Below are 25,326 nucleotides of genomic sequence, written 5' to 3'. Positions count from 1 at the left end.
AAAAAAAAAAAAAAAAAAAAAAAAAAAAATCACCTTAAATCTTCCTCTACTGAAACTCTTCTGCCACAGTTCCAATCTCTAGGTGTATATTTCATCCTCTCCCTCTTTCTCACACAAAGAACCCTGAAGTCTACGGAAAACCCAGATTCAGAGGTCTCTGCTCTGTCTTCTCCTGCCAGTAGTTTGAATTGAGTAGTGTTACATGCATCAAGGTCGCCCATAGATGCATTTCAAAACAGTCTATTCATTACCCAGAACTAAGCCCAATATCCAGTATCTTCCTTTCTCATGCATTCTGTCCTATGAAGCAGTTATTTATGTTTCTAAAAATATAATTCACACATTTTATTCTGATACTATCTTTCCATTTATATTTGGATATTATCTCTATTATGCCTATATTTGGCTAAATTATATAGTTTTCCCTCATACTAAAGAATTACGTTTCACTACTCAAATTACCTCAAGTGCCTTCTATAGACACATTTCTGTTATTTAAATAAAGAATGTCATTTTGTTTTTGTTGTTGTTTTTGAGACTCACTCTGTTGCCCAGGCTGGAGTGCAGTGGCACGATCCCGGCTCACTGCAACCTCTGCCTCCCAGGTTCAAGCGATTCTCCTACCTCAGCCTCCCAAGTAGCTGGGATTACAGGCGCCCACCACTATGCCCAGCTAATTTTTTGTATTTTTAGTACAGACAGGGTTTCACCATCTTTTTTTTTTTTTTTTTTCCCAGATGGAGTCTCACTCTGTCACCCAGGCTGGAGTGCAGTGGCATGATCTCGGCTCACTGCAACCTCCGCCTCCAGGGTTCAAGTGATTCTCCTGCCTCAGCCTCCTGAGTAGCTGGGATTACAAGAATGTGCCACCACGCCCAGCTAATTTTGTATTTTTAGTAGAAACGGAGTTTCACTATGTTGGCCAGGCTGGTGTCTCAAACTCCGGAACTCAGATGATCTGCCTACCTCGGCCTCCCAAAGTGCTGGGGTTACAGGCGTAAGCCACAGTGCCCAGCCTAGAACCTATTTCCCCTCAGAGGAAATAGAAATTCTCCACTCAGTTCTAGTATGTAAACAAAGATTCTGATTTTTATGTTTTAGGCAAACATTAATCTGTTCTTGTTAAGATATAGCATTTTACTCATGCCACAGCCAGCCTCTGAGATTTCCAAGGCATTTGTATGGATCAAGAGTCCTACATTCTGGTTTGCTCCACATATTAACTTCAGATTAACTCTGGTACCCCCTACAACTACCAAGGACACTTTCCTAAATTCTTACCACCTTACTGGCCAATTCTCAATTACAAATCTCTAATCTCTTCTTCCACCTCTAGTGTCTCTAGTGCTGGTAGTAACCTGGCACTAACGTCTCCCTCCCCATACACTCCCAGACTACTTACACAAGGTGTTGATCTCGGATCTTTCGCAGCTGGATCAGGTCAGGTTTGATACTATTCATTTTTTTATCTATTTCTCGGTTGTCCAAAGCTTGTTTCTTCAAATCCTGCTCTAGACGCATTTTGCTATCATGAATCTCTCCCAGACGTGATTTCAATTTATCATAATTCATCATAATTCTGTAAAAATATTTGACATGTTAAGGCTAAAATAGAAATCAAGCAGACGGATCCTACTGGGTGAGCACGGTCCTAATATCCTTTTTTTTTTCCCTTGAGATTGAGTCTCGCTCTGTCACCCAGGCTGGAGTGTAGTGGCATGATCTCAGCTCACTGCAACCTCCGCCTCCCGGGTTCAAGCAATTCTCCTGCCTCAGCCTCCCCAGTAGCTGGGATTACAGGCGCATGCCACCACACCCGGCTAATTTTTGTATTTTTAGTAGAGATGGGGTTTTGCCATGTTGACCAGGCTGGTCTCAAACTTCTAACCTCAGGTGATCTGCCTGCCTCAGCCTCCCAAAGTACTGGGATTACAGGCGTGAGCCATTGCACCCAGTGAGGTCCTAATATCTTAAGCGTGGTGAACATTTGTTTTTGCCTGGCCCATATCCATTCCCATTTCTGGTATTAGCACCCTGATGTTCCCTGGAGGTAAGGATTCATTCCCCCGTCTCAGATCCAGGGATGGAAACACACATGGCCCAGACTGGCCAATAAGAACATTCCACTCTATCCCATCCCTACCCTCAGGCCACAGTGACTGGTTCAGGAATAGGAATAAAACTCAAACTGACCCAATGAGAGTCAATTCTAGAACATTTGCTAGAACTGTATTGTTAAAATAAATTCTCTCTTTCCACACAAATTGCTAAATTATGAATATGCAGTTCTCATCCCAGCAGCTATACTGTCACTTCACCGGCAATGCCTGCCTGAGGATAAAATCAACCCAGAGAAAAACTGAGCCAAAATACAACATGAGAGAGAATCCCAATAACCTTGTTTGGGCCCTGAATCCAGCAATGACTGAACAAGTAAAGCTATACGTTTGATATTCCAGAGGTAGCATAACACAACAGTTAAGAACAATGGTTTTGCAATTAGCCTACCTACCTCTGAATCTCTGCTGTCACTTGCTGTGGGGCCATGGGCAAGTTATTTAACTTCTCAGTGCCTTCATTTCCTCATCTGTTTAAAATGGTGATATGGTTTAGCTGTGCCCTCACCCAAATCTCATCTTGAATTGTACTCCCATAATTCCCACATGTTGTAGGAAGGACCCGGGAAGAGATAACTGAATCATGGGGGCGGTTCCCCCATACTGTTCTCGTGGTAGTGAATAGGTCTCACAAGATCTGATGGTTTTATCAGGGGTTTCTGCTTTTGCATCTTCCTCATTCTCTCTTTGCCTGCTGCCATCCATGTAAGACGGGACTTGCTCCTCTCCTTGCCTTCCACCATGATTGTGAGGCTTCCCAAGCCACGTGGAACTGTAAGCCTAATTAAGCCTCTTCCTTTTGTAAATTGCCCTGTCTTGGGTATTTCCTTATCAGCAGCATGAAAACGGACTAATTTAGTAAATTAGTACTAGTAGAATGGGGCACTGCTGAAAAGATACCCGAAAATGGGGAAGTGACCTTAAAACTGGGTAACAGGCAGAGGTTGGAACAGTTTGGAGGGCTCAGAAGAAGACAGGAAAATGTGGGAAAGTTTGGAACTTCCTAGTGTTGAATGGCTTTGCCCAAAATGCTGATAGTCATATGGACAATAAGGTCCAGGCTGAGGTGGTCTCAGATGGAGATGAGGAACTTGTTGTGAACTGGAGCAAAGGTGACTCTTGTTAACGTTTTAGCAAAGAGACTGATAGCATTTTGCCCCTGCCCTAGAGATTTGTGGAACTTTGAACTTGAGGGAGATGATTTAGGATATCTGGCGGAAGAAATTTCTAAGCAGCAAAGCATTCAAGAGGTGACGTGGGTGCTCTTAAAAGCATTCAGTTTTAAAAGAGAAACAGCATAAAAGTTTGAAAAATTTGCAGCCTGACAATGCAATAGAAAATAAAATTCCATTTTCTGAGGAGAAATTCAAGCCGGCTGCAGAAATTTGCATAAGTAACAAGAAGCCAAAAGTTAATCCCCAAGACAATGGGGGAAATGTCTTCAGGGCATGTCAGAGGTCTTCAAGGCAGCCCCTCCCATCAAGGCCTGGAGGCCTAGAGGAAAAAGGAGTTTTGTGAGCTGGGCCCAGGATCCCTGAGCTGTGTGCAGCCTAGAGACTTGGTGCCCTGCATCCTAGCCACTCCAGCCATGGCTGAAAGGGGCCAACATAGGGCTCAGGCCATGGATTCAGATGGTACAAGCCCCAAGTCTTGGCAGCTTCCATGTGGCATTGAGCCTGCAGGTGCACAGAAGTCAAGAATTGGGAACCTCCACCTAGATTTCAGATGTATGGAAACACCTGGATGCCCAGGCAGAAGTTTGCTGCAGGGGCGGGGCCCTCATGGAGAACCTCTGCTAGGGCAGTGTGGAAGGGAAATGCGGGGTCGAAGCCCCCACACAGAGTTCCTACTGGGGCACCGCCTAGTGGCACTGTGAGAAGAAGGCCACTGTCCTCCAGACCCCAGAATTGTAGATTCATTGACAGCTTACACCGTGTGCCTGGAAAAGCCGCAGACACTCAAGGCCACCCTGTGAAAGCAGCCAGGAGGGAGGCTGTACCCTGCAAAGCCACAGGGGCGGAGCTGCCCCAGACCATGGGAACCCATCTCTTGCATCAGCATGTCCTGGATGTGAGACATGGAGTCAAAGGAGACCATTTTGGAGCTTTAAGATTTGACTGTCCTGCTGGATTTCAGACTTGCATGGACCCTGTAGCCCCTTTGTTCTGGCCAATTTCTTCCATTTGGAACGGTTGTATTTACCCAATGTCTGTACCCCCACTGTATCTAGGAAATAACTAGCTTGCTTTTGATTTTACAGGCTTATAGGCAGAAGAGACTTGCCTTGTCTCAGATGAGACTTTGGACTGTGGACTTTTGAGTTAATGCTGAAATGAGTTAAGACTTTGGGGGACTGTTAGGAATGCATGATTGGTTCTGAAATGTAAAGATAAAAGATTTGGGAGGGGCCAGGGGCAGAATAATATGGTTTGGCTGTGTCCCCACCCGAATCTCCTCTTGAATTGTACTCCCATAATTCCCACATGCTGTGGGAGGGACCAAGGTGAAACAACTGAATCATGGAGGCGGTTTCCCCCATACTGTTCTCATTGTAGTGAGTAAGTTTCACGAGATCTGATGGTTTTATCAGGGATTTCTGCTTTTGCATCTTCCTCATTCTCTCTTTGCCTGCTGCCATCCATGTAAGACGTGATTTACTCTTCCTTCCCTTCCACCATGATTGTGAGGCTTCCCTAGTCATGTGGAACTGTAAGTCCAATTAAATCTCTTCTTTCTGTAAACTACCCCAGTCTCAGGTATGTCTTTATCAGCAGCATGAAAATGGACTAATACAAATGGGTACCTACAACAGTACTTACTTCACTGGGTTTTTCTGTTAATTAAATGTGACAATACATGTAAAGGACAAAAACATTCCCTGACATTATCTTGGTAAGCACACAACAGATGACAGCTATAAGCTTCTCCAACACACAACGTTTTGCTATACTCTGAACCCTTATGGTAATGACTGTCTACATTATTCCCTTGTCACTCAATATGTGGCTTTATATTACTATTAAAACTTCATATGCTGGACACACACCTGTAATCCCAGCACTTTGGGAAGCTGAGGGGGGAGGATTGCTTGAGCTCAGGAGTTCAGGACCCCATCTCTACAAAAAGATTTTTAAAAATTAGCCAATGCAGTGGCACTTGCCTATAGTCCTAGCAACTCGGGAGGCTGAGGCAAGTGGATCCCGTGAGCCCAGGAGGTTGAGGCTGCAGTGAGCCATGATCATGCCACTTCATTCCAGCCTGGGCAACAGAGCAAAACCCTACCTCAAAAAATAAAAAAAATAAAAAATAGGCTGGGCGCGGTGGCTCATGCCTGTAATCCCAGCATTTTGGGAGGCCAAGGCGGGCAGATCACCTGGGGTCAGGAGCTCAGGACCAGCCTGGCCAACTTGATGAAACCCTATCTCTACTAAAAATACAAAAATCAGTCGGGTGTGGTGGCATGCACCTATAATCCCAGCTACTTGGGAGGCTGAGGCAGGATAATCACTTGAACCCAGGAGGCGGAGGGTGCAGTGAGCCGAAATCGCACCACTGCACTCCAGCATGGGCGACAGAGTGAGACTCCGTCTCAAAAATAAATAAATAAAACAAAACGTTATCATGCTACTTTACTTCCCTCTGCAACAAAACTACAAATCCTTTTCTGTTTCTTCATCGTTAATAATAATTATAATTAGGCCAGGTGCAGTAGCTCAAGCCTGTAATCCCAGCACTTTGGGAGGCCAAGGCAGGTGGATCACCTGAGGTCAGCAGTTCAAGGCCAGCCTGGCCAATTTGGCAAAACCCCATCTCTACTAAAAAGTACCAAAAATTAGCCGGGCATGGTGGGGGGTGCCTGTAATCCCAGCGACTCAGGAGGCTGAGATACAAGAATCGCTTGAACCCAGGAGACAGAGGTTGCAGTCAGCCAAGATGGCACCACTGCACTCCAGCCTGGGCAACAGAGACTCCGTCTCAAATAAATAAATAAATAAATAATTATCATTTACTGAAAGCGCATCATGTGCCAGGATATATATTACTTAATTCTCTAGCATTCCAACAAGATATTATTCAGTTTATGGAAGAGAAAACAGACTGAGAAAAGTTAAGTAATTCACCCAAGTTTATACAGCTAATAAATGGCTAATTCAGAATTCAAGCCCATAGTTTTAACCATTTAAGCTACACTGCCTCACAGCACTTAGCTCTAAACTCATGCTATTAAGCTACACTGTCTCACAGCACTTTAACCATTAAGCTACACTGCCTCACAGCGCTTAGCTCTAAACTCATGCACACAGAAATACACTAATACTGTGGTCCTAACATGAGAAATAATTTTGCTTTTCCATTGCATATTAATTACTTGTATTTATTATCCACTTTAGCACTCAACCCACTATAATCTAGCTTAGTCCTCCAATACTCCACTAAATTTGCTTTGATAGGATTTCAATATCCTTTTAGTTATCAAATCCATTACTTCTCCTGCCACATCCTTTCTGTGTAATTTCATTCTTAGCATCTACCATCAACTACGCACCTATGCCTCCCAAATCCTTTCTATACCAAGTTCCAAATCCAAATAATCAGCTGCCTGCCCCCTAGTGAGCTCCATTTGTGTTCTCACAGGAACCTCGAACTCACTGGTTCCAACCCTAAACTCTCCTCATGTACTTCTTATTGTGGTGAAAAACACCATCTTCCAGTCTCTCACACCAGAAATCTAGGAATAATCTTTGACTTCTCCCACACCTACCATATCTGGTCAGGCATGAAGTCCTTAGCATTCCCATGACCTCCCGCTTCTTTTCTGCTATTTCTCTAGTCCAGGCCCTCATTATCGTTTAACCTGATGACCACAACCGTTGCAGTCATGTGCAAGTCAGGCTGGTGTTCCTGCCTACAGTCTTGTTCTACTACAATTTATTCTCAGACTGCTGCCAAAGTTGATATTCAATTCAAAAAAATATTCAATGAGCACCCATTATGTACTCCCATACATAAGTAGGTACTAGGGCTACCAGGGAAAATAAGCCACCATGCCTACTCTCAATGAGTTTACAGTTGAGTGGGCATGGCATTCAGTAAATGTTACACTAGGGATCAGGACCAGACACTGTAGGGACCCAAAATACAGCCCCTAAATTGGTCTCCGGAATCAGGGAACAGTTTCTAGAAAAGATGATATCTAACCTGAAGTCCTAACGGATAAGCAGGAGTTTATCCGTTTGGGAGAATGAACAAAGAGCAGAGGAGAGAGGAAGTTCAATTTGGTGCCATTAGTGGAAACAGCAAGTGGTTCCAACAGTAGGGCTGTGCAGTTTGAGGGGGTAAAAGCAAACAAGACAGAAATTATTGGGGAAGAAAAGAAATCCTGTCTCACTGATGCCCTTGGAGGTACTAAGTAGACTTACCGTTCAATCTCCTTTTCATTCCCCTCTCTGCGAAATCGCTCAATATATTCTTTGCTATGTTGTTCTTGTGTGTGACACTGCTCTTCAAATATTTTAATTGTTTCATTAAAAGCTTCTATTGCAGTCCTCTTCATCTGTATTTCCTACAGGAGAGAAAAAGAAAAAACACAGGCTTCATTATCTTTATTATTTTCTTCTAACCTTGGTCTTAAACAAATTTTGTAATTCCAGTTATTAATGTAATCCCATATAACACCTAGTCTTTCAAAAGTCTTTCTCCTTGTTTAGGAGGACTAAAACAAGAGCTTTTATTCAACCCCTACTCTATTACTTGTATGTAAAATACATCATTTAAACTATAAAATAGGCCAGGCGTGGTGGCTTACACCTGTGATCTCAGCACTTTGGGAGGCCGAGGCAGGCAGATCACTTGAGGTCAGGAGTTCAAGACAGCCTGGCCAACATGGCAAAACCCCGTCTCTACTAAAAATACAAAAATTAGCCAGGCGTGGTGGCGGGCGCCTGTAATCCCGGCTACTCAGGAGGCCGAGGCAGGAGAATTGCTTGAACCCGGAAGGCAGAGGTTGCAGTGAGCTGAAATTGTGCCACTGCACTCCAGCCTGGGCGACAGGGCAAGACTTTGTCTCAAAAAAACAAAAACAAAAAGGCATCTGAATCACGATTCCCCAAAAATCTTCAGATTAAATTTCGTTCAGTTTGCTTTTTAGAAAGGCAATAAATATGCATAAGGGTCTAGAAAAACTGCTGTCCTGAATGTTTACAATTCTAGAAGTTTTGATGTTTATGGGATAATTCCTACATTATCTAGCACTTACTAGGCTGGGGTGTTTGGTTTTGGTTTTGGCTTTGGTTTCGGTTTCGGTTTCGGTTTTGGTTGGTGGGTGGGTGGGTGGATTGGTTTTTTTAAAACTGTTGCCTAAGCTGGACTTGAAATCCTGGGTTTAAGGGATCATTCCACCTCAGCTTCCCAACTAGTTGAGACTTTAGGAGGGCACCACACACCCAGCTTAAGCATTTGTCACTTTCGGCAATTGATTACTGAGAATCCACTATACAGAAATTACCATCTGGTGATAGAGATTTGTGAAACGTGAAGTCTGCCCTCCAGGACTCAGAATATACAGGTAGAACAGATTTCTGAACTCTAATAAGGTTTGGTTTCATGTCATGGAAGAGGCAACCAAGTGATATTAACTAGTTATTTATTGCTTTACAGAGACTTCACAGAGGAGGTGACACTTAAGCTAGGTCTTAAAGAACTGAGATAGAGGAAGAAAATACAGCACTGCACAAAGGAGGCATGGTATAATGTATACATAAAATAACAAGGCATGTTCAAGGATTAGTAATTGCCCAGTAGGGTTAGAACATTAGAGGGAGGCTGGAACCTTGTGATAGTCCATACAGTTAAGATTACATCATATGTATCTTAATACTAAAAACTAACTAGAATTCCCATATGCCAAATATCTTGGTACTAATTCTACAACTCTTAAATTATAGTGGAGAGCTTTAGCTCCCTTGCCAAGTTAGAAATTACCTATAAAGTTCTGGCCCTGGATCTTCAAAGAAAACACTAATAATTTAGACTTTATTAACACTGGTAGATATATTGGTAAGTAGAACAGCAAAGGGAAAAGTATTTGATTATCACTACTAAGTCAGCACCTCCCCCATCAACAATGCCACTATACCACTACACCTGCCACCAAAACTATAAACCCACCTGTTCACCTCCTCTCTTCCTTCCCCTCCCTTTATTTACATGTGCTCTGGGTCTCAGCTCCCCTTCCTTTCTGGGTACTTCACTCTATCGTATCAGCTAGCCCCTTTTACATCATTAACTCTCCCAGTCTAATGGTTCCTTCTTAGCAGCATATAAACAAGCTCTGGTAACAACACTTTGAAAAAAAAGCATTCTTATTCCAAAACTCTCTTCAAATCACAGATAAGCTTCTTAAAGAGTTGTTTATGGCTGGGCACCGTGGCTTACGCCTGTAATCCCAACACTTTGGGAGGCTGAGTCGGGTCGATCACTTGAAGTCAGGGGTTCAAGACCAGCCTGACCAACATGGCGAAATCCCATCTCTACTAAAAATACAAAAATTAGCCAGATATGGTGGCAGATGCCTGTAATCCCAGCTACTCAGGAGGCTGAGGCAAGAGAATCACTTGAATCTGGGAGATGGAGGTCACAGTGAGCCGAGATTGTGCCACTACACTCCAGCCTGGGCAATAGAGTGAGACTCTGTCTCAAAAAAATAAGTAAGTAAAATAAAAAATAAAAAAAAGAGCTGGCCAGGCACGGTGGCTCACGCTTGTAATCCCAGCACTTTGGGAGGCCGAGATGGGCGGATCACCTGAGGTCAGGAGTTTGATACCAGCCTGGCCAACATGATGAAACCCTGTCTCTACTAAAAATACAAAAATTTGCCGGGCATGGTGGTGCACACCTGTAATCCCAGCTATTCGGGAGGCTGAGGCAGGAGAATTGCTTGAACCCGGGAGGCGGAGGTTGCAGTGAGCTGAGATGGTGCCACTTCACTCCAGCCTGGGCGACAGAGCAAGATTCTGTCTCATAAAAATATCAATAATAAAATAAAATTTAGGTCAATAAATGTCAAAAGAATATAACTTTAATGAATATATTTACTAACAACAAAACTAATTTAAATTAGAAATAAATAATATATTTGAAAGTCCCAAATATTTAGAAATTAAAAACACAAGGGGCAAAAGAAGAAATCACAAAAAATAGAAAATATTAAAAACTGAATAATAAGGAAAACAGTATGATAAAATTTGTGAGATGCATATACACAGTGCTTAAAGGAAAATGTATTGCTTTAAATGCTTATTTTAGAAAAGAGAAAGTTTTTAAACCAATGAACAAAATTTCCACCTTAAGAAGCTAGGAAAAGAGAAAATTAAACTGAAAGCAAGCAGAAAAAAATTAAAAAGAGCAGAAATTCATGAAACAGAAAGTAAACACTAAAAAAATCCATTATTGTTATCTACTAGAAAGAGCCCAAGGTAAGTTATTGTTGCACTAAGAATTCACTAGGAATTAAGTCGAATCAACATAGACTAATGCTTCTATAAATCATTTGATATTCAAAATAATAACCTGTGTTCCAAGACAATGTACATGAGAAATACAGTTAAATATATTTTCCTAAGCCACTTCTACCCAAATATTATAAAAGGTAAACTTCTCTGAAGATATTCACCTTCATCAAAATTCCAAACACTTTTGACAAACTATGTAACAACTTAGGGCAAATTAAACCAATCCAAGTCTAGCTAAAAAACAATCTAAAAAGTAGTCAGGCCTAAGAAGTCCTAGGAAAGAAACTAGATTATTCAACAGAATTTTGCTCTATATCATAAATATGAAAAGTATTACTGGTTATTAAAGTTAATGATCTAAAAACTGTGTAGCTAAGTCTACTAGTAAGCCCACAATTTCCATCCATCAGCTCCTTCTTCCTCAGTAAATCCCCACATTAGCTGAACACACCTGACCAAATAAAAAATAGATTTCTCAGCCTCCCCTACAGCTAGCTGTGACCTGTAGCTAGGTATGCCCATGTGACTTAGTTCTAGCCAGTGGGATAAAAGTGAAAGCAGAGTGTGCTCCTTCTAGGAAGTTGTCTTAAAGATAGAGAACCTTCCTTTCTCCTTCCTATTCTTACTTCCTGTTTACTAGAATATGGTTGTGATGGCTGATATTAGAGTAAGCCCTCTTCCACAGATAGCAAAGCATCAAGACAGAAAATGTCTATAAGTTCTGAGGATGGTGGAGTTACCCTAACACCCCTGTAGTGCCTATATACACATGAAAGAAAACTAAATTTCTATCTGAAGCCTTTGTGTTTTTTTTGTCACTTGTGACCAGTTAATATTAACTGATACAAATTATATCCTTAACCAATTAAGAAGGGAGGGGAATTTACATCATTAAAGTTTCAAAAAGGCTGTTTAAGCCTTTAAGACATTAAAACAGCTAAAGATCATCAAGTGAATGATCGAAAATTTGATGTAACTAAAACATTGCACACATATTAGTCAAAAACAACATAAATATACCAACCTGGGATGTTCTAGTATATTCTTCATACAGCCTATCATACTCTTTACTCTTCTCCTGATACTGAGAGTGGTATTCTTGCAGTTTTTTACCTACTGCATCAATATTATCTTCTTTTACCAACTGATCCTATACAGGTAAAGAAAAAAATAAAGAATGTTAACAATTCTGACATATGTGGAAATAGATTTTCCACATCTATTTTTTAAAGGAAAATATCACCTCAACCATCTATTATTTTTAAACTATATTTCAACTGTACAACTTTAAGCCACTGTATTAATATCAAGCACACAAATATACCAAATCCTTTGATAATATTAAGATCAGCCTTTAAGTCACATCAAAATGATTAATACTTTAAAAATTAAGAAATGAAGTGGGAGACATAAACATAAGTATTTTTATATAAAGGTAACAAGTACATGCAATAAGATATTACAGAAGGGTAGCCACAAAATAAGTTCCAAAAATATCTAAAATCTTAAGTAGGCACTAGGCGCAATGACTCATGCCTATAATCCCAACACTTTGGGTGGTCAAAGTGAGATGACTGCTTGAGCCCAGGAGTTCAACACTAGCCTGGGCAACATGGCAAGACCCTGAAGTTGTGGCATGCACCTGTGATCCCAGCTACCGGGGAGGCTGAGGCAGGAGGACCACTTGAGCCCAGAAGGTCAAGACTGCAGTGAGCCATATTCATGCCACTGCAATCCAGCCTGGGCAACAGAGACCCTGTCTCAAAGTAAATAAATAAATAACAAAATGGCTAGTTTTTTAAAACTGATAAGCCTGGTAAATAAAATCAAATAAGGCTGTTAAATAATCACTTGCTCAATAGCTAGCAAAGATTTCCATAATCATACCTGTTGGTATCTGGACACTGGGTACATCAGCTTCACATCAAGTTTGGGATTGTACTGAGCAAGAGATTCATGGTGATAGTGGTTAATGAGCTCCACCACGGAATTAAATGTCAGAGGATCAGAAAAGCCATATTTACCATCCCGGTGATAGATCTTTATTAACTTATTATTGCCTCCCTTCCTGTGAACAACAAGACAACAACTGTGGATTTTTTTCCCCCAAATTCAACTGAACTACTGCTTTCATATGGAGACGTGAAAGCTTCGTGTCACATGATAAACAAGTTTTACTATGTTAATGAGGCTGGAAGGAGTGAAAAGGCATGTTATTGTGTGTGTGAACATATATATATATATATAATTCATTTTGCATTGTTTTGTCCATAAAATACTTTGGTTATTAAAGGTCAACATATCTACACAGCATTCAGTATGAACAAATGTAGCAAAAAAAATCACTTAAGAAAAATAAAACAGAAGTAAATTCTATTTTTGTTTATATTCTGAATGAATTTTCAAATTTAAATTCTATCAATATTTTTATCAGGAAGAACAGAAAAAATCTCTTAAGGACCTAAAGATATGTGGTTGTATGTCTCTGTGGGGGGAGCAGAAGCCATCTCTATATGAAGGGAATGATAAACATTTGTCACACAATCACCAACACACTCAAGGTTTTGTTGTTAATGCACAAACATAACTGAGCTCCTTAATCTATGATTTATAGCTGCGTAATTAATCTAGAACCTTATACTATTTTGTCTTTTACACTTGCTTATAATTCTCAGAAATGACTGTTCAGGCAATCACAACATGTAAATGATTCAAGTCATTCAACTGTTTTACAAAGTATAGCTTTTGAAGAGCTATGTATATTAGATGAATGTAATTTCATGCTTGGACAGTTCAGGCCACCTTTGTTTACTGAGTCATATCTAAATGGTCCCTTAAAAGATAATTTATAACTAAAGTTTAAAATAGCAATGTTTTGCAAGTCCCATAAGGCATAATCTAAAACCACAGCAGGTTGATTCATAGCAAAATGCTGTACCATTCCCATTCAACCATTCTTATAGCAGCACGCAGGCTTATGCCCCTAACTCTCTTTATGCCATGTCATTTTATATAAATAGCATTTACATAAATGACCATTTTATATAAATGACCTTTTTGTAAAAGGTCAAACACAGTAAGATTGACCCTATAAGCTGATTTAAACAATGTTTAGGTCAGTTTTTAGATGGATGATAAATTATTTCTATTAAATGTACATGAGAAGGACCATCTAATCATATACAGTTACTATAAATGTGTACACTCACACATACAATAATTGCAAGCTGGCCTCTCTGTTAAAGTTAAAAGACATTCATTCATTTAAAATGATGTGCTGAATATCTATGTGCCAGGAATTACACAATGCACTACAGATATATGATAAACAAGCCAGACACAGTCCATGCTCTCATGGAGCTTCCAGTTTAACAGCATAAGGAACATATCTCTGTCTTTCAGTTTATTAAGGAAGATAACAAACTTCTCAAGATAGAACACAAAAATAAACAACTAAATATACCAAAGGTAATAAGTCTGTTGGGAAAAAAAATAAAGCAGAGTAAAGGGAAAGGAGTTCTTGTGATGGAGGAATTGTTTGTACTGCTCAAGGAAAACCTCTCTGTTCAGGTGACATTTGAACAGAGTTCTAAGTGAAGTGAGGGAGCTAGTACAGCAGATATGTACGGGAAGTTTCCTAGAGAGAGGTGCGGTAAGGGCGTGCTTGGCATGTTCGAGGAACAGCAAGAAGGCCAGTGATGCTGGGCCTGAATGACCAAAAGGGAGAGTAATAGGAGACTAGGTAAGACATGTAAAAGGAGCTTAGATTATGTAATAACAGTCTGTAGGTTACTGTAAGGGCTTTAGCTTTTACTGAGTGAGAAGGGGAGGCACAAAAGGGTTTTCAGTAGAATCATATAATCTATCTTGTGGCTTAAAAGATTCACTCTAGCTGCTGAGTTGAGAAAAGACTGTTCAAAGGAGGCAGCAGTAGAAGTGGAAAGATCACTTGTGAAACTTTTATAATAATCTAGGCAAGGCATGATGGTGTCTTGGATGAGGGTAGCAGTAGTAGAGGTCATGAGAAATAGTGAGATTCTTAACATATTTTGAAGATAGAGCTGACAGGATTTGCTGATGGCTTGGATACAAATATGACAGAGAGACAAGATAAAGATGATTTCAAGGTTTTTGTCATAAGCAATCAGAAGAATGGAATTGTCATTTATTGACATGAAGAAGGCTATTTAAAAAGAATGTGTTTAGACCAGGCACGGTGGCTCACGCCTGTAATCCCAGCACTTTGAGAGGCCAAGGCAGGCAGATCACTTGAAGTCAGGAGTTCGAGACCAGCCTGACCAATGTAGTGAAACCCCGTCTCTACTAAAATACAAAAATTAGCCTGGCGTGGTGGAGGGCACCTGTAATCCCAGCTATTCAGGAGCCTGAGGCAGAAGAATCGCTTGAATCCAGGAGGCAGAGGTTACAGTGAGCCGAGATCACGCCACTGCACTCCAGCCAGGGGTACAGAGTAAGATGCCATCTCAAAAAAAAAAAAAAAAAAAGAATATGTTTAAAGGGGGAAAAAGTTTGGTTTTAGACACTTTAAGTTTGAGATGCCTCCTAAACATTCAAAAGCAGATGATCCAGCAGGCTACTTAAAGAATCTAAAGTTCAGGAGAAAGGTCTGGGCTAAAGATAGAAATTCAGGAGTTACCAGCCGATGTATGTTATTTGATGGTGAGCATAGCTGGACAGAAGAGGTCCAAGGCCTAAGCACTGGGGTATGCCAATGTTTAGTGGTCAGAGACATGGAAGGAAGAATCAGCAAAGGAAACCAAAAGGGAGCAATTAATGAAGTGAGAGGAGAACTAAGAGTGTGATATCCTAAAAACCAGTACGTACAAAAGCACTTCAACAAAGAGGAAATTATCAACCAAGTCCAATGATAATTAGGTTTGGCAAAGTAGATAGCACTAAATGAACTGACTAAATGGTTTCAGTGAAATGGTAAGGATAGAACCCTGACTGGAATGGATTCAAGAAAATGAAAGAAGATAGAAATGCCCATAGACAAGTGTCTCGAGGAACACTGCTATAAATAAGGGCAGAGAAATAGGGAAGTATCTAGAAAGAGATATAGGGTCAATTATTTACTATTCTTAAATGGGAGATAATAGAGTATATTTATATGCTGATGGGAATGACTCAATAGACAAAAATTGTTGATCCAACAAAGAGGACAAGATTATTCCTAGAGTGATGTCCTTGAGTAGATTAGAGGGATGGGATGGGATCCAGTCTACAAACAGAGAAGCAGACCCTGGACAAGGACATGAACAGTCATCCACTGGAACAGAAAAGCGGCAGACTATTCACATTAATGTGTAAATATGTTGATAGCTGTGGTAATAGGAGCATGAAGGAGTTCTCGTCTGACTGTGTCCACATATCAGTGAAATTAAAAGCAAGTTCTATAGTTAAAAGTGGGAAGAAAGGTTGTCCTTTAAAAGAGAAAAAAAGAACATGTGAAATTGTCATTTATGAAACTGACGAGGAAGCAGGATAAATGCATTGTGGAAATGCAGAAGTTAAGCTGGGCAGTTTTAAAGGTCACTTAAGGTTAGTGGTCATAATTAATGTGAAACCAGTCCATGTGGTCACGTCCCCTTCTCCACATTCAGCAGCTCAAGTATAGGGAAGGACTAGGTGGAGAACTGAATTTAATACCGTGTTGGAATTTAGTCTGGTGACTACACTGGAGGAAGAGAGGAGCAAGTTTGTTAAGGATATATTCACATGGGTAATTTTAATAATAATGTACATGGACTCTAAGCAGAGATGAGAGAAGGAATGAAGGAACTGAAGGTCATGCTAGTCCTCCTTGTATCTCAGCACCTAGTCCAATGCCTGGCAGATAGCAGATTCTTAAAGATTTGTTAAGTATCCAGATTTTCTACAACAAATACTATTTACCAATTTAAAAAATAAGAGCTATTGAACTGAAAAATCTCTATTTCTTCACTACCTACTACTCTCTGCAGTCTGGTTTTACTCTCATTCCTCTCATTTAAGAGTCACCAATGACTTTGAACAAATTCAGACTCTGTCCCCTTCCTTTATCCCAGGCCTTCCTTCTCCCTCACTCTCTCCCTTCTTAATATTTCATCCTTCCATAACTTTGATGAAATTATTATTTTCTTTCAACATCTCAAACCACTCTTCCTGTCTCCTCCAACCCTAGTTATTCCCTAAAAAAAAATTTTGCCTTCAGCCTCCACCTTTTAAATTTTATATATTTTTTTCCATAAAAATCCCATTTATGCATATGGTAGCTTGACTCTTTTTTTTTTTTTTTTTTTGAGACGGAGTCTCGCTCTGTCGCCCAGGCTGGAGTGCAGTGGCGCGATCTCGGCTCACTGCAAGCTCCGCCTCCCGGGTTCACGCCATTCTCCTGCCTCAGCCTCCCGAGTAGCTGGGACTACAGGCGCCCGCTACCACGCCCGGTTAATTTTTTGTATTTTTAGTAGAGACGGGGTTTCACCATGTTAGCCAGGATGGTCTCGATCTCCTGACCTCGTGATCCGCCCGCCTCGGCCTCCCAAAGTGCTGGGATTACAGGCGTGAGCCACCGCGCCCGGCCTAGCTTGACTCTTTCTCTGGTCCTGTACTCTCTCCTAAGCATTAAACCTAAATTTCTAGCTATATCCTAGATACATTTTTACCTTGCAGTTCTGGAGCAGCTAGAAGTCAACATCTATCCCCGCGGTAGCTCACGCCTATAATCCCAGCATTTTGGGAGGCCGAGGCGGGCAGATCACCTGAGGTCAGGAGTTCAAGACCAACCTGGCCAACATGGTGAAACCCTGCCTCTACCAAAAATACAAAAATTAGCTGGGCGTGGTGGCACACGACTGTAATCCCAGACTCAGGAGGCTGAGGCAGGAGAATCACTTGAACCTGGGAGGCGGAGGTTGCAATGAGCCAAGACTGCGCGCCATTACACTCTAGCCTGAGCAACAGAGCAAGACTCTGTCTCCAAAAAAAAAAAAATATATATATATATATATATATATACACATAGCGCCTGATCACAATTTCCCTGCCGAAAAAATGCAGTGGTTCTCCCCACCTACCTACAACATTAAATACAAACTCCCAAGTTTTGGAATTCAAGGCCCTCTTAAACATGACCCCTTTCCTACCTCCTATCCCCTACCACTTCTTCTTCACAAACTTTATCTTTTAGCCAAACAGGACTACATCTCACAGAAAGCAGCTATAAAATCTCACCTCCGTATATTTGCTCCTATTGTTATCTATTCCTGCTACTCCCCTCCCACTTTCTACATGTCCAAACCTATCCCCTTCTTCAAGATATTCTGCAAATGTAATCTCTTCTGTGAAGGTCAGTTTTCTACATTCTCTTAACAAAGATATCTCTTTTCCTCCTTTCAGTCACCAAAGCATATTTTGTGAAACTCTCCTGCTATTAAACTTTCACTCAAAGCCATTTTCTCATTCCCTTTGTCCTCACTAGATTATACATTCCCAGAGACAAAAGTTTTAACTCATTGTTAGATACCCTGCAGAGTAATTAGCACTAAGTTGCAACTATTTATTAAATTGAATTAAGATCATCACTCTTCTGCCTTGCAAAAATCTATCAAGGCCTAGCTCAACTGTCATTTCCTGCGAGAAACTTTCTCTCTGTCTTTCTCTCATTAATTCTTTCATTCAAACATTTACTCAACACCTATCAAACACCTACTGTATGTCAGACCTTGTGATAGATACATGAAAACTTTCAAACATTCTTGCTAATGCTATCAAGTGATAAATGGATAAACAAAATGTAGTATATACATATAGCAGACTATTATTCAGCCTTAAAAGGAATGAAATTCCACAACTTAGTGTGGGATTAAAACCATTTTCCAGATAAATAAGAAGCATATTCATCTATTAAATAAGTATTTATAAGCTGGGCATGGTGGCTCATGCCTGTAATCCCAGGACTGGGGAGGCCAAGGTGGGAGGATCACTTGAGACCCTTAGTGTGAGACCAGCCTGGGCAACATAGTGAGACCTCATCTCTACAAAGAAATTTTTACAAAATTAGCCACCAGGCATGGTGGCACACCCCTGTAGTCTCAGCTACTCGGGAGGCTGAGGCAGGAGCCTCAAGGCTTCAGTGAGCTATGATCACATCACTGTACTCTAGCCTGAGTGACAGAGAGAGACCCTGTCTCAAAAATACAAATATAAATATATATATATATATATATTAGGCATCCATTCTCTAATGCTTACCCAGTATCAGGCACTAATCTAGACACTGGAGATACAGCAATCATTAAACAAAATCCCCAACCTCAGAGAATTTAAATTGTAGTAGGCCAAGACAGACTAGGTGGGAAGGGAGAAGAAAATAGACAGTGAGCTGCCCATACAGTGAATTAGTCAATGCCACAGGTCTACATGAGTCAGACTATTCTGACTGTTGCTTTGCTTCTGCTGTCTGTTATGATAACCATGTCCACCTTGCCTTTGTCAAATGAGTCCCTTCACTTGGCCTCTGCTACCCTGGAATCCAGTTATTCCCATTGCATTTAAATTTTTCAATTGACTGACTGCAGTTTCCATTTTAAGGTCCGGCCTACAGAGAAGGGCAATCATGGCATTTAGGGATGATGGGGTTCTCCTCACAAATCTGTTTCTCAAAGTACTGCTGAAAAGTATGTGGTCTGGACTCACCCAGTGTAAATAAGTAGATTTTAAGTGACAAATCCACTGTAGCAACCCAGTCTCCTGCCTAAGCCTTTGAATCTCTTCCTCTGTGTTAACCAAGGTAGATCAGACACCTCCAGCTGGCTCACAGTAGGCCATCTTTTCATCCATGTTTCAGCCAACTAACCAAATAAACCGTTGCCTTTCTTTTTTAAGACAGAGTCTTGCTCTGTCACCCAGGCCGGAGTGCAGTGGCGCGATCTTGGCTCACTGCAACCTCCACCTCCCAGGTTCAAGCGATTCCTCTGCCTCAGCCTCCCGAGTAGCTGGGACCATAGGCGCATGCCACCACATTCAGTTAATTTTTTTTTTTTTTTTTTTTTTTTTTTTAGTATTTTTAGTAGAGACGGGGTTTCACCATGTTGGCCAGGCTGGTCTCTAACTCCTGATCTCATGATCCGCCTGCCTTGGCCTCCCAAAGTGCTGGGATTACAGGAGTGAGCCACCATGACTGGCCAACTGTTGCCTTTTCTAACTCCCTGAGCCACAATATTAAATGCAGAATGTGTTTGGTGGGCCAAAAACAAATTCAGCTGGGCGCGGTGGCTCATGCCTGTAATCCCAGCACTTTGGGAGGCCGAGGTGGGCGGATCACGAGGTCAGGAGATCGAGATCATCCTGGCTAACACAGGTGAAACCCCGCCTCTACTAAAAATATAAAAAATTAGCTGGGCGTGGTGGCGGGCGCCTGTAGTCCCAGCTACTCAGCAGGCTGAGGCAGGAGAATGGTGGGAACCTGGGAGGCGGAGCTTGCAGTGAGCCGAGATCAGCCACTGCACTCCAGCCTGGGCGACAGAGCTAGACTCCGTCAAAAAAAAAAAAACAATAAATTCAGCCTGACTCAACTTTATGTTCCTTCCACCATTATCTCACACCCTAAATACACCCTAAATATCTATTCCCATACATATTTTCCAGATTTCTCCTTGTATAAATTAGAAACCTCAAGTAGCTTTTTTACCATGTAGCACATCTCCTCACGAGTAAAACTTTGTACCTCATCTTTAGGGGCTGCTGGGACTCAAGTCTAGCTATAGGTCTAGAAGCAAAGAGGTGTGGTGGGGGTGGGTCCTGAGAAGACTCAGCATCCTCTGGCTTAGCAGCTGCCTAGAGGAAGGCCATTATGGTTTCCTCAGGCAATGCAGAGTCAATCCCCTCAGACAAAGGTGGAAAGGCCAGTGTAGGGGGGATGCTGTTACTGGGGGTGGGAGGCCATTTCTGCTGGCAAACAAGACTCATCAGAATTTAGGAGCTCAACGTCCCCAGCCTCATCAGGGTCTTCCCACACATCCCCATCCAAACGTATAGAATTCCATCTTTCCCAACCAATGCCCTCATTTTAACAGCAGATACCTTACAAGGCTGATATTTCACCTTTGATTGTAATTCAGCTAATCACATGATGAGAGTATGTGTTTGATTTTGTGCAATTTCAGACCTTTGGCAACAGAAGAGAAGATTCTGACTTAGGGCATATTTAGAAGCTCTTGGGCTATTTATGGCAGAGTTGGGGCCAGGAAATCAAAACCCTGAGCTCACCCTTTTCTTTCATCACTTCGTCCAGCAATATTAGAAAACCTTGGTTTTCTACAAACGTTTGACAGTATCAAATACAGGGTTGCCAAGTTCCTTGCCTCTTACAGGTGGTAAATTAGAAGTATCAAAGGCAGATATTTAGCATATCGCTATACAAACAGTTCACAGCATGGACTGTCAGTGCTCTCTGTACTATTAGAAGTAGGGTCCTTAGCATTTTTAAGTCTCATCAAATTAAGAGAGCCAATTCCGGGAACCCCAAAATTAATTAAGGAAACTCATCCTTAAAATTCTCTTCCTCAGGCTGGGCACAGTGGCTCACGCCTGTAATCCCAGCACTGGAAGGTCGAGGCAGGAGGACTGCTTGAGCCCAGGAGTTTTGAGACCAGCCTGGGCAACACAGGGAGACTCCATCTCTACAAAAAATAAAAAACACAAAAACTAGCTGGGTGTGGTGGCATGCGCCTTTGGTCCCAGCTACCCAGGAGGCTGAGGTAGGATGATCACTTAGGCCTGGGAGGTTGAGGTTGCAGTGAGCCATGATCATGCCACTGCACTCCAGCCTAGGAGACACAGCAATAACCTGTGTTAAAAAAAAAAAAAATTACCTTCCTCTAGAATCATTCCTGGTACCAAATCTGTGTTAATCAGAGTTCTCCAGAGAGACAGAACCAATAGGAGAGAGACAAAGATAAATATGAGGGGATTTATCAGGGGAATTGGCTCACATGTTTATGGAGGCTGAGAAGTCCCATTACAGGCCATCTGCAAGCTGGCATGCCAGTAGTGTGGCTCAGTCCAATTCCTAAAGCCTCAGAACCCAGGAAGCCAATGGTATAACTCTCAGTCCAAGATTGAAGGCCTTGAGAACCCATAGGGGGTGAGGAGGATTGGTATAAGTCCTGGAGTCCAAAGGCTGGAGTTCTGATTTCCAAGGACAGAATAAGAGTGTGCTCCAGCTCCAAGACAGAGAGATAAAATTTTTTTCTTTCTTTTTGTTCTATCCTCAGCCAATTGGATGATGCTTACCCACAGTGAGGGGCGATCTTCCTTACTCAGTCCACTGACTCAAATGCTAATCTGCTCTGGAAACACCCTCACAGACACATCCAAAATAATGCTTTACCAGTTCTCTAGGTAATCCAGCCAAATTGACACTTAAAATTAATCATCACATATATTAAGGCCATGGTACAGGACAAGCTCACCTTAAGAGAATGAATACAGAGAAGAAAAGGAGGCCCAGGTCCCAAGCCCTGGAACACTTAAAATTTAGATATTGAGCAAAGTAGCTTAAAGTTAGGAAGAAAATCAGGAAAGTGTGACGTCTTAACAGCCAAAACAATAAACTGCTTCTAAGAAGAAGTGTCTATGACTAATGCTGCTAAGAGGTCAAGTAAGGTAAGAAGAGAAAAGTGTTTAGCAGTCTCCGTGGAGTGGTGGAGACAGAAGCCTGAGTGGAGTAGAGGAAAAATTGTGTTCAATGAATTACTGTAGAACACTGATTAGTCAGCACAATTCAAGTGCAAAGGTATTAATTTCTTTAGCTCTTTACCAGAAACTAAAATAGTGCCTCCAAATTTATGCCATACTAGCATAAAATGAAGCATTATTTTTCCTAAAGATATTAGGCTGGAAAGGCAGCAAACAGCCAGATGAATCTGGATTTAAACTCTTCCTCTACCACTTTCTAACTATGTGACTTTAGGCAAGTTCCTTAACCATGTTAACCCTTAGTTACCTCATCTATAAAATGGGAATAGTAATAATACCTACCTCATAAGGTTGTTGTGAAGAATAAATGATCTATTGCATGTAAAGGCCTTAGTACAAGAAAGTTAGTCATTGTTATTGTTACTGTTATTTTCTTTTTGTTAAATATTTCCTTTTTAAAAAAAATCATAAGGCTTTATTGTAACTGGGCTACTTTAATTATTAAAATTAAATGTGGAAATTTCTCATGCAGTTTTCTTAACCTTTTAAAAATATGTGCAAATATTAAAAAATCATATATCCATCACTTAAAAGACTCTAAATATGCCCATATGAAAAGCATGATATAGGCTAGGAACTGCTTTATCTTCAGCATATCCTCATCAACCAAAATTATGTTGAGTTCTGCTTTCTAAAGTCTGCATTAAGGAAGATAATAGGGTTATTCAAAGGATAGATTCATTTTTAACCTTAGAATATGCCCATGACTTCTACTTCCTTTATAAGGTCAACAGTATGCTTCCTACTCCCTTACATTTTGGGATTTTAACCTTTTCATTTTCTTTCTACATTTTTTTAAGTTGCCATTTTTATACAAAATGTTTAAATACTTAATGTATAGAAAAAAGAATTAGCCAGACTGGAAATTATGTACATAAATTAAATGAAAATATGAAAAATTGTATAGATAAAGATTTAAATACAGAAATGTCTGTATACCCAGAACTAAAATAACATCAGTAGAGAACTAGCCAAAAGACTGAAAAGTACTTACCGCAAAGTCAAAGTATAATCTCCCTGCATTTTTGTTGAGGCATCTCGGACCAAGAAGGTCCCATCTGGCATATCCCGCAATTTGTCATTTACCTCCTCCCTGAAGAACAGAATTATAAGAAAAATGAAAAAATGTCAACACTGGTGGCTTCGGCAGTAGGTGTGCCTTCTTTACATGTTACTACTAAGGCAGCTTCGGCAGTAGGTGTGCCTGAGGTTATAGAATAACGGAGCCATTTAGAGGTCATTTAGTTCTTCCCTGCATTAAATATGCTCTTTCTGTTTTGATTTTTGGTGTTACGCAATCTACAGAAGAGCTATTTGATTTTTAAACTCTTCCAGATTTCAAATGTGTGTAAGAGATACTGTTTCCATCAAGCCTTTAAGGGTTTCCTTAGGCAGGTCTGAACTTGTAAAGTTTCAGGAAAAAAACAGTGGCTGTTTAGAAAGAAGGTTATATTTAAGCAACAGTGGCAGCTGTTTCTGAACAGAAGGGGGAAAATTCACTAAGTTCATAACCTTTCAATAGGATAGTCTCCTAGTTTGAATTTGTCCCGATAACAAATTCCTTCTGTAGAGTTGATTTAGGACTTTAAGGCACAACACTAGAACACTTAAAGGAAATGGCAGGGCATAAAAGACCCTTGAATCATATCAGAACCACGTGATCTTAAAATTAAAAAAAAGACTTTTATTGTACAATATTAAAATAGAAATATTCTAACCAATTTTAAAATAAAATGGCTGGGTGCAGTGGCTCATGCCTATAATCCCAGCACTTTAGGAGGCTGAAGCAGAGAGGTCACTTGAGGTCACGGGTTCGAGACCAACCTGGCCAACATGATGAAACCCTGTCTCTACTAAAAATACAAAATTAGCCGGACATGGTGGCAGGGCAAGCGCCTGTAATCCCAGCTACTTGGGAGGCTGAGACAGGAGAATCACTTGAACCCGGGAGGCGGAGGTTGCAGTGGGCTGAGACTGCACCACTGCACTCCAGCCTGGGGGACTGAACGAGACTCTATCTCAAAAAAAAAATTTTTTTAATAAAACATATTAAGTCCTCTTCAAAAAGTTAAACACAGAATTACCTACCATATGACCTGGCAATTCCATTCCACTACTGGGTATATACCCAAAATAACTGAAAGCAGGGACTCAGATATGTGTGCACCAATATTAATTGCAGCATTATTTACAACAGCCATAAATTAGAAACAATCTAAATGTCCAGATGAATGGATTAAAAAAATATATAACATATACATATATTAGCCTTAAGAAGGAATGAAATTCTGACACATGCTACAACATGAATGAATCTTGAAGACGTATGAAGAAAGTGAAATAAGCCAGTCACAAAAGTACAATTATTATATGATTACACTTATGCAAAGTACCTACAATTGAATTCATAAGACAGAAAGCAGAATGGTGGTTGCCATGAGCTGAGGGAGGGGAGAATGGGGGGTTATTGTTTAATGGGTACAGAATTTCAGTTAGGGAAAATGAAAAAGTTCTGGAGATGGATGGTGATGATAGCTGCACAACAATGCAAATGTACTCTTAAAATAGTTGAAATCGTAAGGGTAAAAAAAATTAAATAAATACCATTTTGGTAGAGGAAGAGAACAGAGAAGAGAAAGGGATAGGTAAGTGTTCTGAGTAATACAGCATCAACCTGGAAACTGATTTGACAGAAATGGATAAGGCTTTAAAAAGAAAATACATCTGAGACCCACTAAAGCAAGTTTAACAAGAAAAAAATTTAGTAAGAAAATACAATATTCAAATTAAATGTATATAATTCCCTCTTTAGGTTCAAAATTACCTAAAACTACACTTTACCCAGAAAACAAATCTGTCCTAGAGTCCTGTTTATCAAACTGGGGTGTGTAAAGAGACTGCATCAAATTCACCCAGGGAATCTGTTAAATGCAGATTCC

At 40.7% G+C, this 25,326-nt stretch overlaps 1 protein-coding gene across 7 annotated transcripts in view; it reads right to left on the bottom strand.

Moving 5' to 3' along the window:
- PIK3R3 (phosphoinositide-3-kinase regulatory subunit 3) overlaps window positions 1-25,326 on the bottom strand; it is a 134,741-nt gene that overhangs the window by 14,364 nt on the left and 95,051 nt on the right. For all 7 annotated transcript variants that reach the window (XM_016962119.3, XM_054666549.2, XM_016962128.4 and 4 more), the window contains 5 exons: window positions 23,382-23,480; window positions 12,515-12,695; window positions 11,652-11,777; window positions 7,538-7,680; window positions 1,403-1,579 (listed from right to left, as the gene is read on the bottom strand). In XM_016962119.3, coding sequence (XP_016817608.1) covers window positions 1,403-1,579; window positions 7,538-7,680; window positions 11,652-11,777; window positions 12,515-12,695; window positions 23,382-23,480 — 726 coding nt within the window. The remainder of the gene's footprint in view (window positions 1-1,402; window positions 1,580-7,537; window positions 7,681-11,651; window positions 11,778-12,514; window positions 12,696-23,381; window positions 23,481-25,326) is intronic.

This window comes from Pan troglodytes, chromosome 1 (genome assembly GCF_028858775.2).
Source record: "Pan troglodytes isolate AG18354 chromosome 1, NHGRI_mPanTro3-v2.0_pri, whole genome shotgun sequence".
Taxonomy (NCBI): domain Eukaryota; kingdom Metazoa; phylum Chordata; class Mammalia; order Primates; family Hominidae; genus Pan; species Pan troglodytes.
This window is presented reverse-complemented; position numbering and strand designations above follow the sequence as displayed.